This window comes from Staurois parvus, unplaced genomic scaffold (genome assembly GCF_062004578.1).
Source record: "Staurois parvus isolate SC_StPar_1 unplaced genomic scaffold, SC_StPar_1.0 ptg001302l, whole genome shotgun sequence".
In the NCBI taxonomy this organism is placed as follows: domain Eukaryota; kingdom Metazoa; phylum Chordata; class Amphibia; order Anura; family Ranidae; genus Staurois; species Staurois parvus.
This window is the reverse complement of record NW_028319098.1, coordinates 10068992-10087911: the sequence shown is the minus strand read 5'-3', so window position 1 is coordinate 10087911 and position 18920 is coordinate 10068992. Positions and strand designations below refer to the sequence as shown.

At 42.2% G+C, this 18920-nt stretch overlaps 1 protein-coding gene across 7 annotated transcripts in view; it reads right to left on the bottom strand.

The window, feature by feature from the left end:
- STAU2 (staufen double-stranded RNA binding protein 2) overlaps nucleotides 1–18920 on the bottom strand; it is a 353166-nt gene that overhangs the window by 205642 nt on the left and 128604 nt on the right. For 5 of the 7 annotated variants that reach the window (XM_089661030.1, XM_089661034.1, XM_089661035.1 and 2 more), the window contains 2 exons: nucleotides 3082–3241; nucleotides 386–496 (listed from right to left, as the gene is read on the bottom strand). In XM_089661030.1, the coding sequence (XP_089517156.1) occupies nucleotides 386–496; nucleotides 3082–3241 (271 nt within the window). The remainder of the gene's footprint in view (nucleotides 1–385; nucleotides 497–3081; nucleotides 3242–18920) is intronic. The other 2 variants (XM_089661031.1, XM_089661033.1) reach the window with 1 other exon arrangement.

Sequence of the window (18920 nt, the reverse complement as noted above, 5' to 3'; positions counted from 1 at the left end):
ATATATTGCACAAAAATGGTTAAAAAAAAAAAAAGATATTTAAATTGCACCACTGAGGACTCAAAGATGGGTCACATTAGCTCTAGGGACAAACTATGTGAAAGCACTGAAGGAACATTATAATGGTATATTATAATGTTCCTGCAGAGTTGGGCACACACTAGAACCCAGTTAATTGTCTAATTATTGGGTTCTGTTGAACTGTTTTAACATTTGTATTTCTGATCTCTCTGTACTGTTGTGGCCTTGTCCTTTCAACAGTTCTGTGCATAATTCAGCCTCAGTCAGGATTCCAGAATGGAGTACCCATCTGAACTTTTCCTGTGTTCAAAGCTCATGCCACCTGCACATAAGAAACAACAAACTGAAATTACAATTAGCTCACCTCAAAGCTGAGTGGGAGATTGCGCTTCAGGGAAATTTCAAACACCAGACTGATCTCCGATTTATTTGCATCTTTATCTTCTTCTGGTCCCCTTCCTGTCTCCCCATTCTGCTAAAAAAAAAAAGAAAAAAAAAAAAGAAAGAACATAAACATCCCGGTGACAGAGAAACTATATTTGCATAACACACTGTTTACACCAGACAAATTGCCCTATAACTTATTAACTGCAGTTGAGAGGGATCTTCCCCCAGTTACATCAAGCCTCATATTACAGCCCCTCTCCAGGATATATGTCAATGTCCACCCAACTCCTCCCTTCGATCATTGGACCAAAAAAAAAAAAAAAATCCCTACCTAAATGCACCTTTTTATTTATTTAAGTTTCCCTAAAGGGGAACTAAACCCTCCTATCCTTTCCAGCTAAGCAAGCTGCCATCTTATGTATAATATACCTTACCTGAAAGTTTTTTTTATTTTTGCAATTATCTCAATGAATACAAAGTGTTCTCTGATAGGATTAGGTTGAGAAGCGGAGCGGTCCATACCTGGAATTCTTTAACCTCGGCTTAATCTGCAGTTGCCATGATGCTGCAGGTGATGCTACTGGCTGTTCAGGGTTTGTCAAGTTCACCTGGAAAATACTGTCTGACCCTTGTCCAGCACTAAGGTGGCCTTGTTTAACAAGACAACAGCTACTGTACACAAACATTAAACCAGAAGGAAATAAAATAAAGAAAAAAAATGTTTTCCCCCTGCAGGGCAAGATCATAATGTGCTAGTATGCACTGCATAACAGAACATTATGAAAAGCTTACCTTAAAATACAGCCCTCCAGCAGCACGCTGTCAGCGCTGATGGGACTGCCATCTTTACCCGGTTTTCCTTCCAGGCCATCTGACTGACCGTGCCGCAATGATGCTACGAGCCCCGGGCACTGCACAGAGCGTGGAAGGAAACACACAGGTATGCCGTTTTTTCAGAGCGCATGTGCCAGTGACATAACTGGCTGCTGCTTAATGAAATACCTCCTAAACCGTACACATTTAGGAGATTTTCATTTCACCTACAGGTAAGCTTTATTATAGGCTTACCTGTAGGTAAAAATCACAAAAACGAGTTTACTACCACTTTAAAATCCTGTAACATGTACAGTCCTGCAATGTTATTGCTACTCATTTATCCTCAACTACAAAACTCGAAAAAAACCTGAAGGAGAAGTGACAGGATAAAAAAAAGATATATTAAATCACTTTTGTACCTGTAGTTGCTTATACTACAATAGCAGGTTTGATGCAAATGTTGCTGCATCAATATTTTCAAAGGGGTTAAAAAAAAAAAGAATGTTAGGGAAAAGCTAACAAAACCCAGGTCCATCATCCTTATTAAATTGTATTATTCATGAAACATATATAAAAAAAGCACAGGACTACCTTAACAAAAATTGCCTTGAACCAGTTCCCCAAAAACTATATAGAAGATACTGTGTAAAATCTCACCCAGAATCTTACTATGGCTGAACAAAAACTATAAAATATTTCAGATCTAATGTTGCAAAGTTCCTGCCTGGAATCATTCACACTATTAAGTGCTGAATCGTTATTACTGTGTTAATGTACAGTGGAATAACATACATGCAATCTTTTTACTTGTGCTGTATGAAGGACATGGCTTTTTTAACCACTTCACCTCTGGAAGGTTTTACCTTCAAGACCAGGGCATTTTTTGCTATTCAGCACTGTGCTAATGTAAATGGCAATGGCTGGGTCATGTAGCACTTTACGCAAATGAAATCTATATAATATACATAATTTTTTTCACACAAATACTTTGGTGGTATTTCATCACCACTGGGTTTTTTAAATTATATAAACAAAAAAAAACTGAATATTGTGAAGAAAATCACATTTTCTTTCTGTTATAAAACATGTCCAATAAAATCGAATTTCTTTACATATTTACACCAAAATGTGTTCCATTACATGTCTTTGGTAAAAAAAATATCCCAATAAGTGTATATTAACTGGTTTGTGTAAAAGTTATAGCATCTACAAACTATGGTATATATACTGGAATTTATGCAGCTATAGCTGCTATACTTATAATGGCAGTGATCAGTGACTTATAGTGTGACTGTGATAGTGTGGCTGGCAATCTGGTGCTAACATACATTGGATGGGAGGGACAATAACTTATTGACATCGCTAGTAAAACTAATACAGTGATAATATTGTACACTGTACTGACACTGGCTGGGAAGAGGTTAACTGTGTGTGTGCCTAAAAAGTGTAATGTGTGTTGCTTTTATTCACAGATTTGGCTGATTTTTCTCCCTGAACTCAGAGTTGATTTCCAGAAGAAGAAACAGCCAGATCTCTGTCTGTGTACAGAGTTCTGTGTGTTTCTAAACACAGAACTCTATGTTGTGATTGGCCAACAAACTCGTGCTGTGTCCAATCACAGCATGGGTTAGCAGGGGGCACGTGTGCGCCTGAGAACCGTGAAGTTCACCTCAGCGTACGGGTACATAGCTGTCCCTGGATGTACCGTCTCTGCTCACAATAAATGTACTGTGGGCGGGTGGCAAGTGGTTAATATATGAAACAAAAATGTAAAAGCAAAACAGACTGCATAAATACAGGTACAAAAAACAACAAAAAAACAAGGCCATTGTAAATTGAAAAATCTCAGGAACTTACCACGGTTGATCTTTCGGGTATTGGCTCATTTCTCAGTGCATGAAGGGCTTTTAATGCTGCATTGTGTCTTGCTGCCTGGCGGGTTTTTCCCTCTCCATAGAATTCACTGTTGCCGACGGTCAACTGTACATAAAATGTCTTTAGCATTGGGCAAAGGTATCTGTAGATAGAAGGAAACATTTGATTAAGAGCAAACTACTGGATATACCATGCTGACAGGCATAATTTTAGGTGTCTATAGATCACTTTCATAACAAACCAATAAAATGTATAAAGAGATTATTTACAGACATATATTAAAGAAATACATAGTAAAAAAACTATATAGATTGGCTGAGCAGACATTTGGGAAAATCAGTATACCAATCTTATGGACAAGGAAAAGGAAATTGCAATACTCGCCACGATTTACTGTAAAAAGATTTAAAAAGAATAAATTATGTTTTTTGTCTGTTTAACAAAACATCTTGCTTTAGACTGAAGGAAAAAGTTATTTTAGTAACACTAGATTACAAGATGCATTACCTCTCAGTTACATAGTTTTGTTTTAAAGTGGGAGTTTCCTTTTACAACTAATCGTACACACTGTGTAATTGAGAGGAATGGCCTCCAAATGACTGCTTTTCTGATCACTAAAGGAACAAAGTTCTATTTGGACAGTGGGAGTGGATATGGCATGCACCAGTGGAGAATGCACCCACCAGTAGGTCTTGGCTTGGGGTAAGAACAGAGATCACCTCAAAAACCAATGTAATGCATCAACTAATCTTTCCTGACAATGACTAGGCAAGGGTGATTGCTGAAAAGCAAAATATAATTGGGTTAATTTACTAAGGCAAAAAGGCTGTTCTCCTTGCATGGGAATTTTCCCTTCTCATACTTGAATGTGGTAAAAGTTCACTTTGCAAAGAATATCCAATCATGTGGAAGGAAAAGAAAACAGTATTATGTTTGCACATTATTGAATGATGGAAAGAAGCAAAGGTTCGACTGATTCACTAAGCTAAGGCCTAGTTCATTTGGGGCGATTGATCTATGCCCCACGCAGGGTGGGGCTTACCCACTTGGGGATGCACAGGTAGATCCCCATGCAGGTATTCCCATTCATGTCTATTGCTCTCAATATGACATCCGAGTAGGTGCTTGTCCCCGAACTCACTCTGGGCACACTGGGGGCCATGTATCCCTGTGCCAGTAAAACACGGCCCTGCATAGGGCATGGATCAAATCATTCCAAGTGAATGAGGGCTTTGGGTAAATTCCCTTGGAAAGTGAACAGCCTATTTTCCTTCAGTAAACCAACCAGACAACCTTGGATCCCACTGGCTAGAGTGATCTTCCCAACATTTCCAGGTAAATTAACGAACTTTCATAGAGATCCTCCTACTTTAGTCTTTTTGCATGCACTCTATACTGAACATATCATGGGCTGTTTAAAACTATTTGGCAGATTGATTATACTCAGAGCTAAAGTGACACTAAACAATATCTTTATTTTCCAAAAATAATCCGTACACATCCATTACTAATGGCCCTGTAATTTATTTTTCATTAAATAATTTCTTACTGCGTGTTTTTGGCTCCTTGTAATTTCCTCTGTGTGCTCCAGCAGCTTTCCTTTTCCCTGTCACATCCATTTGTTGGAACAAACAGTGCAAATTAGTTGCATTCATGTGCACTGCTGTATTCTCACTACTACAAATCCCTGTAGTGAGTATACAGGAGCGAGCAGGAGAGGTTCGCTTTGTTGCTACATATAGCAGGACCATCGAGAACAAGCATAGCCATCCTCTAACAAGACGGATTACAGCAGCAACAAAATAAATGAATATGGAGGAGGCTGAGAGCAATAGAAGGAGCATTTTGAGTTAGGAATACATGCTGGAACAGATTTTTTTTAACTAGAGTTTGGTGTCAATTTAAGGAATAGGTTGTTTTTTTTTTTAAACCATCAAAACATTTTTCTTGCCATCCTATCCTGGTGTTTACTAGAGAAGGAACAATCCACTCTACATTTCATTACGCAGGATTAGTCTACACATGTGGTCTTGTCTTACTGACATTAAGAAAACCATTTCCCTCCCTCCCACATCTGCTAGCATTACAGAAGAATCTGAAACTCTCCGGCCATAAAATAAATCAAACCAAAATCAGAGGCATTCAATAGAACCCAAACAAAGCAGACAATGAATGAATTAATGGTCATCTGTGTCTCCTGTGGACTGCAGGCAGGAAGACATAATTGTCAGACACTAAATCCATCAACACTACAAGGTAGCATTTTAAGCAATGGATTTTATTACCAGCGTAAGTAAATACACGAATTTTAATAAAGTAAACTGAACATGAAACATATTACAGACCTTAGAAGGAAGATTCTAGGACTATTATCAGTCACTGCCTTCACAACTATAAATCAATGCTCAGTTTAGGGTCATTGTGATATTTAGGGTGGGCTCTCATTCAAACACAGGGCCTTTAACAGTATTATTTAAAATTAGAACATAACACATTTGATGTAAATTTGTGAAATAAGAAAGGCATTCCTGAAAAAAAATTAAAATCACAAGGATAAATGAGTCAGCAGTTAATGGTGAACTCCAGGCAAACAGCTACACAGATAAAATACATTTGAACCATGAAATGATTTGTATGTGTGTTCATTCATTCCAGAGATGTATAGAGCCTCCTCACACAACACAGCCATATGGCTAACACCACAGTGTTACTAAAGGAATTTGTTTTAAAATTTAAATAATAAACATATTATACTCACCTGCTATGTAGAATGGTTTTCCACAGAGCGTCCCGAAGCTTCCCTTCTGGGTCCCCGGCCTGCAATCTTGGCTCCTTCCCTCCTCTGTGTGCCCCCATAGAACACGCTAGCAGGAGCTAGCTCAGAAAACACACAGCCTTATCTTTAGATTGATGGGCCACACAGCTGAACAGTAAATTCACATTGTAGCGAAGATACTTATACTGGCGTAGGTTTTGAATTACATTTATTATGTGCAGAAATGTATAATTATTATTTCATCCAGCCAAAGTATCCCTTGAACCATAAATTCATAAAGCAGCCTAGAGATACCAATCCCACACCAAAATACTTTCAAAGCCCAGCTCAAGCTCAAAGCCCTCTGGTGAAAAATTCAGTTACAAGTCTATTTTACATTGAAAGGACAGAAAAAGTAAAAAGTTAAGGATACATTTTGAAATTATTATTTAATTTACCTAGGGATGCACTGATACCATTTTTTTTATTGCGTACGAGTACTGATACTTTCAGTCAAGTACTCACCAATACCAAGTACCGATACTTTGTAGTGCAATTCACATCAATACAAAATGTATGCATGCAAATTGCACCACAAAGAATAGCATGCGATTGAAACAGAAATGCAATTCCTGTCCAAATTCATGAGATTTCTCCACTGCTCCTGTGTGAACCCAGGCTTGTCATAACCAGAGTTCACACAGGAGAGGTGCGGGAAAACTCCCTGCACCAATCCCATGCTGTCAGAGAAGGAACAGCAGGGGATTTGAAATTTCCGCAGCATTCTCTCCTCTCAGTGCAGGGATGACAGCATGGGCTAGATGGCTTTTGAATGCTCAGCACTGTCATGGTGCTGCCCAACCAGAAGCCGTCAACCCGGCAAGGAGAGGAGTGAAAGCCAGAGGGATTTCACATCCCTAGACCTCTGGTGGTGCTGACCAATCAAAAGCAGTCTAGCCAGTACCCGTATACTTAAGAAGCAAAAGCAAAAAAAGCACAAACTCTACTTACCTCTCCACGCTCCAGTGCTGTCCTCAGATTAATTCCCAATCCAGCACAGCTGGTCCTCTTCAGGCAGAATTATTATTATACAGGATTTATATAGCGCCAGTAGTTTGCTCAGCGCTTTACAATATAAAAGGAGACAATACAGCAACAATACAGTTCAATACAAGAGGGATAGGAGGGCCCTGCTCCTTGGAGCTTACAATCTAGGAGGAAGGGGCTAGTGGTACAAAAGGTAGTTACTGTGGGGGATGGACTGGTAGGAGGAGTAGAAGATTCCATTATTAGTTGAGGGCAGGATAGGCTTCCCTGAAGAGGTTTTCAGAGATCGCCTAAAAGTGAGCAGAGTAGGCGATAGTCTGTTAGATTGGGGTAGAGTTCCAGAGGATGGGGGAAGCTCTGGAGAAGTCCTGGAGATGTGCATGGGAGGAAGAGACATGGGAGCTAGAGAGCAGGAGGTCGTGAGAGGAGCAGCGAGTACGGTTTGGGTGATATTTGGAGACAAGATTGGTGATGTAATTTGGGGCAGAGTTATAAATGGCTTAATATGTTATTGTTAATGTTTTGAATTTTATCCGTTGGGCAAAGGGAAGCCAGTGGAGGGATTGGCAGAGAGGGGTGGCATATACGGAGTGGTTAGTAAGGTGGATGAGTCTGGCAGCAGCATTCATGATAGACTGAAGAGGGGATAGCCTGCGATGAGGTAAGCCAATGAGGAGGGAGTTACAATAGTCAAGGCGAGATATAACAAGGGAGTGAATAAGCTGCTTAGTGGTTTCCGAGGTTAAGAATGGTGTTTCTTGGAGATGTTGCGGAGGTGAAGTCTACAAGATTTGGAGAGCGATAGTCATATCATTTTGTCCATTTCCTGTGAGCTCAGCCTGTTTTTGCACACTCCCTGGGAGTGCATCGTCATGCAGCCTGGGCTCACAGTACTCTAGTGCTGAGACATCATTATGTGAGCAACGCTCAGTCCAGGAGGAATGCCCACCCGGTGATGAATGGCTTAAAGACTGCAGGACAAAGATATGTATAGGGTTTCTTTTTTTTTTATTAAAGATCTGTTTCAATGGGTGGGTTGGTTAGGTATAGTTGAAGTTCTGCTTTGACTGTCCAAACCTGCCAGTTTCACACTGTGTAAACCACAAGGGAGCTGTAAACCACTGCAAACCCTACAGACCAGTCCCTTTACTTCTTCTGTGTTTGCAGGTAAATATTTAATTCAATCCTAAGAAGAGGTAGTCCATCATTCATCCCAATGATAGAGGGCCTCTCCATAGGAATAAATGGGATTTTGTCTGTGTATGCACAAAAGAAGGCAAGGACTGGCTGGGAGAGTTTGCAGGGGTGTACAGAGCACTTCCACCCCAAGTCATTAAGTGAGAAGGGCAGTATTCTGTTGTTCCAACATACTTCATGTCCAACAGTGATACTGAAGATCTCTCATAGAAAAAGTAATAGTATGTTATGGACAAGTCTGAAAAAAGAAAAAAAATGCAGACACCGCATATAAGAACTGAAAAGCTTTAAATTACTACACCAAGTTATTATGTGTGGTAGTTTTGGTACTGTGGAATGTTGTGCTCCATGATGAAAATGTAGCAGTGTAATAATGTAGGGAGTAGCCTAGGGTTGAGGACCTGTGATTTAAGAGTGACTGCACTAGCATATTGCATTTGCCCTATGATCTAACCCTCCTCTCCATTTTCCCCCTCAATGTCAGAGGTGAAGGAAATTGTCTGCCAAACAGGTGTGCTTCTCATACACAATGAATACCCACCATTGCAGAAGATAGAGGAAGGCTGTCTTCAGCAATGTGTCTGGCTTATGGCTCAGCAGTAAATTAACACTGTGGAAGATGCTGTGGACAACTTATCAGTCCAGGACGTTTCTACCTCAACTTACCAAATCAACATCCTATAAATTAGTTTTCAAAGAACATATGGGGATGTTTTACTGTGTGCAAAGCATATGTTTTCTCTGCATTTTTATCTATACATTCTTAAGATTCTTGACTACCAGGTAATTCTCACCACTAGTTTAGAACTACATGTACAGAAAACTGCAGAGTTTAATACCTTAAAACCTTCCATACACAGACAATTGTGGTCCTATTGTATAGCAGATAACACAGGATCATTGTCCATGAATGACCGTGAATGTCTGCACTGGCATTCTGTATCAGCAGGTACAATTGTTTACTTCTTCACGTTCTAGGCACGGGCGACACTATTTAAAGCTCGAAAAAGACTTCCATACCACAGAGCAATTTACCATGGAATGGGAAAAAAAAACCTAACTACTATCAAACCATCACTAGTCAAAGATGTGCTATTTACCTAAGAAATGTTCATAAAGTACTCCAAAGACATGCTGGTAGGTGAAATGGTTCCTGTCTAAATTGGCCCTAGTATGTGTATGTATAAATGCGAGTTAGGGACCTTAGATTGTACACCCCTTGAGGGTTAGGGACTGATGTGAATGTACAATATATATGTAAAGTGCTGCGTAAAATTGACGGCACTATATAAGTACCTGAAATAAAGTCATTCTGATAGGTTAGTTGGCTCCTGTCTAAATTGGCCCTAGTATGTATGTATGAATGTGAGTTAGGGGCCTTAGATTGAAAGCTCATTGAAGGCAAGGACTAATGTGAATGTACAATACAGGCAGTCCCCAAATTACAAACATCCGACTCATACTTAATGGAAACAGCGCGATATCATGTTTGACCCACAAACCGCTGGGTGGCCATCTTGCTGCATGCCGCCACCTACTGTCCGGCAGACCTGTCAGCAATCCCACATCACTGCATGGCCAGTTAACCCTTCCCTCTGCTATCCAAACCTTATAAATAATTTTTTGGCTGGAGTTACAGTGTATAATTTGCCTGTGTTTTTCCCCCTACACGACAATAGTATGGGTTACAAAATTCTAGTCTGTTGCTTGCAGAGGTAGGTTTCCTATCATACGCCATGGAAAAAAGCATGAATTCCCTGTACCACACACCCACCTGCTCACAACACAAATGAAATGCAGCCTAGACCAAAATAGGCCGGAGTCACCTGCTGATCTGAGGTCTGTGTTGTTGCATTTATTGGGAAGATAGATGGGTCAACTAGACTTGGGTAGGGGACAACTAAAGTTAAGGACAACTTCACCTTTAGTAAAGTTGCCTTTAAAGTATAAGTAACCCCGACCCGCCAAGTGCAGTTCAGCTGGTAAAATACGTACCTTCCTTCCAGTGCCGGTGGTCTTCTCTGTGTGCCCTACCTGGAGCAGCACAACCTTGGCAAAGAAAACATCCCAGCTGGCTCCTCTTCCTACTGTGCACACCCATTCCTATGAGTGAGCCATATCCAAGGGAGCATTGAAATGAATAGGATTTAGCTCATTGAGCGTCTTCAAGCTACAAAAAGTTCAGGTGTGAATGTAGCCTTAGGGCTGACTTTAGATTTCTCTACAATTAAATTTACTTGAGTTGCTGCATCATCATGCTGTAAAAAAGGGACTTTGTCTGCATGTCACCACTCTGTGCCCTCCTCTGCCAGTCAGTGCGATCCACTCTGCTACACGGCTGCCCTTACCGCTCACCCAACCAAAGAGTGCTGGCTCCAAGATGGTCTGTTATCCGTCATAAGCATATAACATCATAAGCAGAGAAACAAGAAAGGAGACGCTCAACTTAAAAGAGTCCAGGGTACAGAGTGACTGACAAACTCCTGTTGGACTGAAACGCGTAAGTGGAGCAGGTGGATTATATCTGTATTGTGCGATATCAATAAATGTACCTTGGACTTCAAAGTCAGTCGGCTTTTGTGATTGACAGCATAGGGCTATCCACATCACCTGAGTTGATGACTGGCAGAACTGATGTATGGCACCATCTTCTATCCCTCCTTCCGCTTCTCATGGTGAGGAAATCGGTGTTTCCCCTGAGATAACTTCATAGCTTACAAAAAGGATTTCTATACTTCCTGGATGAGGCAAGTTAAAAAATGCGCCAGCCATCAAAAGAGGCAGGGGGAGTAGAATATCTAAAAAGGGTTTCTCACTATAAATCTGCTTCAAAACTGTATGTCAAGAAAATTAAACTATGCAACACAACAATACATGCAAATTTCCCCATGTTTTCTACATTTAAAAGTCCTGCAAGTGCAGCAAAAAATTATAGTGAATTTGCCAGAAATGCAGCTCTTGTCCTGTTGTAGACTGACAACACAGCATTGTTGTGGACAGAGAAGTGTCAGCCCTGCCAAGTCCAGCCCAGCCCTGAGTAAAATACTCAAACCCTGCCACTCCTTGGACCTCTACCATATTAGGACTAATCATTCTACAGTTAAGGATAAAAAAAAAAAAATAGGAAGGCTAAACTAATTTTAACTTCGAGATAACTAAGGAAGTGTGCAGAGATTACACAACAGCTCTGAATTTATGACAACCTCAAGTTTTTATCAAAAAAAAAAAAAAAAAAAAGATAAGCTAAATATAAAACTAAATATATTTATTTATATTTACAAATAAATTAAGTTAATTGTTAGGCTTTACATACCACCAACAAGCAGAGCACAATTAAAATAAAAAAAAATAAAAAAAAGTCACATGACCGTCCTCTCCTCTAGTCACAACGTTTGATCGGCTGAGTTAAGTAAAAGTCTGAAACATCAGCCTCCATGACAGACTTCCTATGTAAGCCCCTGCCGGGGAGATTCACCCTTACTATTTCTCCTGGTGACCATTGTCATTGGTACAGAAAATGATGGGAAGTACAAATTTTTAGGCTTTCACCAGAGCAGGTGTTGAGGAAAAAACTCTAACTTTTATGGGTGAAGCATGCATAGAGCCTGCTGAACTTGACACACAGAGTTAAAACTAGCACTAGCCTGAATTGTTTCATTCAGTAGTAAGGTAAACAGCAGGCGTGGGCACATTACAACAATGCAAACGCCTGTTTTTGTACAATGACAAAATGATTGAATTGGCAAACAATCAAAGCGCCATAATTTTCATTCTGTTCAATTTAGACTCCATTTTGATCAGATTTGATCAAACTGGATCGATCAGGCGAAGGCAAATTATTATATTTTTTCATCAATCAGCAGCACTGAGATACTTCATTCATGAATATGATTGTATTTTGATTAATCAATTTATAAGAGTACATAATGGAAAGGAGATGAGCTCCATAACGCACAATCATAAATTACGATTGTATCTTAGCTATCAACTGAAATCAACTTCACAACATGTGGCAGAACGATCACATACCGTATATACTCGCGTATAAGCAGAGTTTTTCAGCACATTTTTTGTGCTGAAAAACGGCCCCCTCGGCTTATACTCGAGTCAACGTCTGCAGATGTCTAGCAGGGGGACAGAACAGAAGGGAAACTAAGTACAGGGGTAAGCAGGGGGGTGCTGTCACTTATCTGGCTCCGGTCCTACGACGATCCGGTCCAGGAAGCGCGGCTGCTCCTTCATTCGGTTTGTCCACTGGATGTTCGCGCGGCTGCTCGGCTCCGTCTTCTCACCGGTGATTGGCCGCCAGAACTGTAGCTCACGAAAGGCACACAGGCAGCCAATCACCGGTGAGGAGGCGGAGCTGAGCGGCCCCGCAAAAATCGAGTGAAGGAGATGCAGGTAAGTGTGCTGTGCTTAGGTGATGGGGCATTATTCCTCCCACTGACACCAACGATGGGGCACTTTTCCTCCCCCCCACTGACACCAACGATTGGGCACTATTCCTCCCCCCCCCCCCCCCCACTGACACCAATGATGGGGCACTATTCCACCCCCCACTGACACCAATCATGGAGCACTATTCCACCCCCCACTGACACCAATCATGGGATACTATTCCTCCCCCCCACTGACACCAACGATGGGGCACTATTCCTCCACCCCCCCACTGACACCAACGATGGGGCACTATTCCTCCCACTGACACCAATGTTGGGACACTATTCCTCCCACTGACACCAATGATGGGACACTATTCCTCCCACTGACACCAAAGATGGGGCACTATTCCACTGACACCAATAATGGGGTGCCTCATTTCCCACCCTCGGCTTATACTCGAGTCAATAGTTTTTCCCAGTTTTTTGTGGTAAAATTAGGTACCTCGGCTTATATTCGGGTCGGCTTATACTCGAATATATAGGGTAGGTTGTTAACTATAGATCAAATATTCCTAATGGAAGAGATCAATTGAAATTTATTTATTTCAGGTACTTATATAGCGCTATCAATTTACGCAGCGCTTTACATATACAGAATATTGTACATTCACATCAGTCCCTAACCCTCAAGGGGCGTACAATCTAAGGTCCCTAACTCACATTCATACATACACATATTAGGGCCAATTTAGACAGGAGCCAATTAACCTACCAGCATGTCTTTGGAGAGTGGGAGGAAACCAGAGACACAGAGGAAACCCCGCAGGCACAGGGAGAACATGCAAACGCCAGGCAGGTGGTGCTGTGGTCGGGATTTGAACCAGCGACCCTAGTACTGCCAGGCGGAAATGCTAACCATTTAGCCACTGTGCTGCCCACAATAGAAATTGATCATTTAGTGAAGCATATATGGCCACCACAAACGTGCAGAATGTAGTTTTATTATGTATACATGGTAGAGCTCAAACACTGCACAATAAATTCTAACCGCTAGCTTTTCAACTGAAAAGACCTAACAAAAAGATGGTCAGAGCTGAAGGATTGGTTTTACTAGTTTTATGGTTGAAAACCAGAAAATCAAAATTAAACAAACAACTATATAGAATCAAGTTACTGGATACAGAATATCCCCAAAGAGCACTTTACACTACTGCAGAATATCAAAATTTGATGCAAGGCCATTTATCATAGCATGCACAAGATAACTGTCCAAGACTAATAGAACCAAATGCTGAAAATATGTGCATTCCTGGAGTAGTTCTGAGTAATGGCTCTATCTGCCTTATCGTGTAAACACTTTTCTCACTAGTATTTGATTTCTGCCCTGTACTTATCTCTGCATATGGAGATGAGATGCTTGACAAGGAAAGGGGCCCTCCGGAGAACTTTGTCTTTTTTTTTTTTGGTGTGCAATTAATGTGCTTGGCCAAAAAAACAAGATTGTTTCATTGCGCTTTTTGTGTATGACATCATCTTCCAGTAAAAACATAATGAACAACAATTTTTCCTGTCACTATGGCAAACCTAGATTATATCCACAACACGCTTTTGCGATTTGTCTTAATATGTGCAAGAATGTCTGGCACTGGCACAAAACCAGCTTTACACTTTTTTTGGGCTCTTCACGTCTGCTTTGCTAAGAATGCTTGTAACCCTGTGTGTATTTATCTACGGCAGTTTGGTGACCCCACCTTTTTGTTATTATCCAAAACACTTTAATACTTTCAGCCAGCATCTAACCCACATGTACTAGCAGAGCTGGTTTCAATTCTGTGTTCAGCCGCCCTAATCCACAACACAGGTTCTGATAATGTGCTTGTCAGATGTGGTCCTTTTGGTTTCCACACAGATGCTATTCTGCCCTAAAAGAGATTGTGTCCTCATACACAGCAATATATGAAGACCTCCCTGGGTTCAAAATACTTTTTCTGCTGTAGACACTAGACAGATTCCTGGAATAAGATATTAGGTGTGATGAGGCCAATGTAAAGCACTGATCATTGAAGTCCCATTACAGAATGTAAAACATGACAAGGAGCCATACTGTAGATGTAGGGCATGAAATTACAGACAATTGTTGTACTCAACATCCACTGTCAGCTGATCAAAAAGCGTCACCACCACCTGGCATCACCTGCGTCTCAGAATCTGGGTGCACTCCTTTCAAAATGCATACATAATATGCAAGCAGAATCATTTTCTTTTTTTAAATGTCATCACTGCTGCACTAGCAACTAGATTCAAGTGATTGTACACATTTTTCTTTAAAATAGCAAACATGTCTACATACCTGCTCTGTGCAATGGTTTTGCACAGAGCAGCCCTAATCTTCCTCTTCTGGGGTCCCCCACCAGCGCTCCTGGCTCCTCCCCCCCTGCTCAGTGCCCCCATAACAAACCACATGCTATGGGGGCACTAGTGTGGGCTCAATCCCAAATCGGGCTGTGTGCGTCAATAGACACACACAGCATGACTTGGCCCTGCCCTCTTCTCATAGGCTATGACTAACAGCAGCAGGAGCCAATGGCTCCCACTGTTGCCTTCAAGTTTAGTGAAGAGAGAGAGAGAGAGAGACGCTGCTCTTGGGCACAGTGCTGGATCAAGATTGAGCTCAGATAAGTACAAAGGGGACTGGGGGAGGGAGCTGTACACAAGGTTTTTTTGTACCATAATTCAGAGAATGCATTAAAGTGGTAAACTCTTGTGCTCTATTTTTACCTACAGTAAGCTTATATTAAAGCTTACCTGTAGGCAAAATGAATATCTTATAAACATTCACAGGTTAGGAAACATTGTACACAGCAGCAGCTGGTGACATCACCGGCGCATGTGCTCTAACCCCTAGTTCACATATATGCAGCCGTGTGGGCCACGTTTTTGCGTGGACACGAGAGCCCATTCATTTGAATGGACTCCAATGCCCTGTGACATACAGGGAAGAAGTCTCTGCACTTCTGAAAACGCAGCCTGAACGGGAACCTCGGTTCCCAGTACGGTTGCGTTTTCCAGTGCGGGTGGCGTGCCATTAAAACTAATGGCACCCGCCCACAGGTCTGCATTCCGGGTATGCCGTTCCTTTAGGCTAGGTTCACATATGTGCGGGTGGTGCGACTGCACGGAATTTCGTACGGATCCGCAGCTGCACCATCCACATATATGTGAACCTAGCCTAAAGGAATGGCATACCCTTGCCGTTCCTTCAGAGCTGTGTGCTGTGGCCGAAACTGCCATGCGCATGCGCTGGAGTGACGTCACTAGTGGCTCAGCCAGTCAAGAAGCCGCAGCCTGCGAACTCGGAAGAAGAACCAGGACCTTGTAAGTGTCGTCTTCTGGAATATCATCCTATCTGTTATAACATGGTTGTTGTGACTATATACTCACCCGTTTTTACACTCTAATAAAATGTTGATGCTAATGCACTAGGCCTGTGCACCCTTTTGTTTTCTTTGTGTTCAGAAATTCTGGTGTTTAGACCACTATTCTTAAGGCGCTTAGATATCCAACAGCTGGCTTAGCCAACTTATCAGTTTTGGTTGGACAGCATGAAGCTACAATTAGAACATTGTGCCAAACATAACTAATATGGCTTAAATATTTGTTGAAAGAATATTTTGTAGGAATGTCATATATAACAGATGACTGTTCAAACATTAAGCCTCTAGGGCAGCGGTTCTCAACCTGGGGGTCGAACGACCATTTCACAGGGGTCGCCTAAGACCATCGGAAAACACATATTTCCGATGGTCTTAGGAACCGAGACACCGCTCCTGTCTCCGGTGATGTGTGGGCGGGATGATATGCTGCCCCTGTCACCGCCTCCTCGCCACTGATTGGCCACCGGAACTGTAGCTCAGGAGAGGCACACAGGCGGGCAATCACCGGCGAGGAGGTGGAGCTTGGAGAGGAGGAGCCGAGCGGCAGCGCGAATAGATCAAAGAAGATCGAGGGAGCTGCAGGAGCGAGTGAAGAGAGAGGCCAGAGAAGGAAGACAGCTGACAGGTAAGTGCAAATTTTGCTGCTGCAGCCAGGTATGCAGGCTGTAGATGGGAGAGGGAGAGAGCGAGCCCAGGCTGGAGCAGGAGACAGCAAGGTAAGTATCATTGGTGTCAGTGGGAGGGATAGTGCCCCATCATTTGTGTCACTAATACCAATGATGGGGCACTATTCCTCCCCCCACTGACACCAACGATGGGGCACTATTCCTCCCCCCACTGACACCAACAATGAGGCACTATTCCTCCCCTCACTGACACCAACGATGAGGCACTATTCCTCCCCCCACTGACACCAACGATGGGGCACTATTCCTCCCCCCACTGACACCAACAATGAGGCACTATTCCTCCCCTCACTGACACCAACGATGGGGCACTATTCCTCCCCCCACTGACACCAACGATGGGGCACTATTCCTCCCCCCACTGACACCAACGATGGGGCACTATTCCTCCCCCCACTGACACCAACGATGGGGCACTATTCCTCCCCCCACTGACACCAATGATGGGGCACTATTCCTCCCACTGATACCAATGATGGGGCACTATTCCTCCCACTGATACCAATGATGGGGCACTATTCCTCCCACTGATACCAATGATGGGGCACTATTCCTTCCACTGATACCAATGATGGGGCACTATTCCTCCCACTGATACCAATGATGGGGCACTATTCCTCCCACTGATACCAATGATGGGGCACTATTCCTCCCACTGATACCAATGATGGGGCACTTCCTCCCACTGACATCAAAGATGGGGCACTATTCCTCCCACTGATACCAATGATGGGGCACTATTCCTCCCACTGATACCAATGATGGGGCACTATTCCTCCCACTGATACCAATGATGGGGCACTATTCCTTCCACTGATACCAATGATGGGGCACTATTCCTCCCACTGATACCAATGATGGGGCACTATTCCTCCCACTGATACCAATGATGGGGCACTATTCCTCCCACTGATACCAATGATGGGGCACTTCCTCCCACTGACATCAAAGATGGGGCACTATTCCTCCCACTGATACCAATGATGGGGCACTATTCCTTCCACTGATACCAATGATGGGGCACTTCCTCCCACTGACATCAAAGATGGGGCACTATTCCTCCCACTGATACCAATGATGGGGCACTATTCCTCCCACTGATACCAACGTTGGGACACTATTCATCCCACTGACATCAGTGATGGGGCGCTAGTCCTCCCACTGCAAAATTACAGTTATGAAGTAGCAACGAAAATAATTTTATGGTTGGGGGTCACCACAACATGAGGAACTGTATTAAGGGGTCGCAGCATTAGAAAGGTTGAGAACCACTGCTCTAGGGTAAAGAGGTAATGATATTAGTACCCAGGAGGTGACCTAGCTATTGCAAGACCAAACTAAACTAGATGAGGAAACATCCTATGGATTTGGGAGAGAGCATTAGGCTTCAAGCTCCTCTGTATAATATATGAAATGATTGAAGGATTCATAAGCAGAATGTATTCCTTCTGGACCTTTTTGTGGTTATCACAGCAAATGAGGACAGCAGATATTACAAAAAAAAAATCCTCATACAACTGTAGAACGAAGTTAAAGTCTAAAGTTCACGAAGTGATTTTTAATCTGAGGTTTTTTTTTTTTTTTTTTAACATCTTTTTCCTCCCTGGACCATACATACAGGAACGTTCAGAAGGCCTCAGGGCATGCAACAAACTTGTGCCTCTTATTTAGTGTTGGACAACCACTGTGCATCAAATCTACATGCCTTGGCATATAATGCCTTTAGAAGACTTCACATAGATTGAAGCATGAGAATAATTTACTTCTGAATGATCATATTAGATTTGGGTGGAGTTGAAAATCCCTGGCGTGCATATGTACAGGTCCAGGATTAAGAGCTCCTAAAATAGTAGGGAACTAGACATCAGAACTTTTGACAAAGTGCAGAGGCCAGGTACATAACACCCCAATGAAGACAAAGGCCCTGTGCAGATAGGCTATTATCCCATTTAGGTATTTCTAAGCTATGAGTTTGAGAGGATTGGATCATACATTTAACACAGCTCCATGGGAAAACCAAAACTGTAAGTGGTGGTCAACCCTTTCTTAGCCGGAATACATTATGAATTATAGCAAAGTAAACCAGAAAACCAATGGAGGTTTCACAAAATACACTAGGTGTACAATGTAAATAAAACAGTTGAGAGGAGATGACACACACTTAAAAGAATCACAGATTAATCATAAGGACAGTACGCATAGATGGAAGAGGCTACCTAGTTCCTGAAATTTGTTGCCTCATTTACAGTCCATATGAGCAGACTGTCATAAGCTTCATGACATTCACTGAGAAAAGTAACACTCAGCATTATTGCATGCT